This window comes from Branchiostoma floridae, unplaced genomic scaffold (assembly GCF_000003815.2).
Source record: "Branchiostoma floridae strain S238N-H82 unplaced genomic scaffold, Bfl_VNyyK Sc7u5tJ_1320, whole genome shotgun sequence".
Taxonomy (NCBI): domain Eukaryota; kingdom Metazoa; phylum Chordata; class Leptocardii; order Amphioxiformes; family Branchiostomatidae; genus Branchiostoma; species Branchiostoma floridae.
This window is the reverse complement of record NW_023365698.1, coordinates 69,679-70,800: the sequence shown is the minus strand read 5'-3', so window position 1 is coordinate 70,800 and position 1,122 is coordinate 69,679. Positions and strand designations below refer to the sequence as shown.

The following is a 1,122-nucleotide window of genomic DNA, read 5'->3' as shown; positions in this document are numbered from 1 at the left end:
ATCCGAGGGCTTGAATCTTTAAATCTTTATTGCCTCCATCCAAGGGCTTGAATCTTTAAATATAAGGCATATATCCTTACGTGGCCTGTCAAAAATGCGTTCATGTTGTTTCCACAGTTCCGGCGCCCCCAGACTAACGACCAGCTGCTGCCCCCACCAGAAGGAGGCGATGTCTCCGTACTCTGCATGGAGCTTCAGTAGGAACTCATGCAGACTGCCTGCCCTGCCTATGTCACCCAGGTTACCATCCCTGTGATAGCATTGAAGATACGTGATAATATCTTAACAAAGATAGCTTGTTTCTTAAATAACTTTTGGTACTTTATTCTATTAAGTGATAGTGTGTGACAATATGTTATGACATTCATGTGCCTCATAATAGTTGTACATTCATAACAGAAGTTTGCATGTTAAAGCAAGTATTGAATAATCAACCTTATGCAGAGAAAAGTAATACAGAAAAGTATGGAACACATTGCTTTGCTATGTCTCGAAGAAAAAGGCTTACATAAGTAAGATCTAAACAAATGAATCAACCACGGTGATCAACAGACCTCTATGGCGCTTCTTTAATCATTACAAATATAACGTTATACAATTTGAATATATGTAGCTATATATTCTTACATGAAGTTTACATCTTACTTTGGGTCTGATGGCTCCAGTCCTGGGATGGTGGTTATTTTATTTGGGCCCTGTGAAAAACAACAATAGACTGGTGATCAAATGCACATGTTGTCAACTGAGTCTGAATTGCAGTTACAAAACGTTAACGGTAGCTACAATTACACATATCGTTAGCTTCCTTTTATAAACGTAAACATCAGGATTTAAAACATACCGGGTACAGATACAACCCCGTAGCAATTAGAAAGACCACAAACGTGATGGCGAAAATTGCGTAGTCCAACATCTTGCCTATTAAATTCTGTCCAAAATTGGAGAAAGCTTTTTATGAAGAAACTCCAGACAAACTGCAACGGACTGCAAGGGACACGTCTTTGAGCTGCACAACACCCGGAAATAAATAAATAAGGTATCAATCCGAGCATTGGTGCATATAAAAAGGGCCAATGTCAATACAGATACTCGCCAAATATGTAATTTTTTTCATCCTAGAAA

General features: G+C 38.6%; 1 protein-coding gene across 1 annotated transcript in view; it reads right to left on the bottom strand.

Moving 5' to 3' along the window:
* The window catches only part of LOC118407351 (cytochrome P450 20A1-like), a 7,323-nt gene extending 6,410 nt beyond the window's left edge, over positions 1-913 (bottom strand). The window contains exons 1-3 of the mRNA XM_035807814.1: positions 842-913; positions 646-695; positions 81-250 (exon numbers count right to left, since the gene is read on the bottom strand). Of these exons, the coding sequence (XP_035663707.1) occupies positions 81-250; positions 646-695; positions 842-913 (292 nt within the window). The remainder of the gene's footprint in view (positions 1-80; positions 251-645; positions 696-841) is intronic.
* Between the last annotated feature and the right edge of the window lie 209 nt (positions 914-1,122).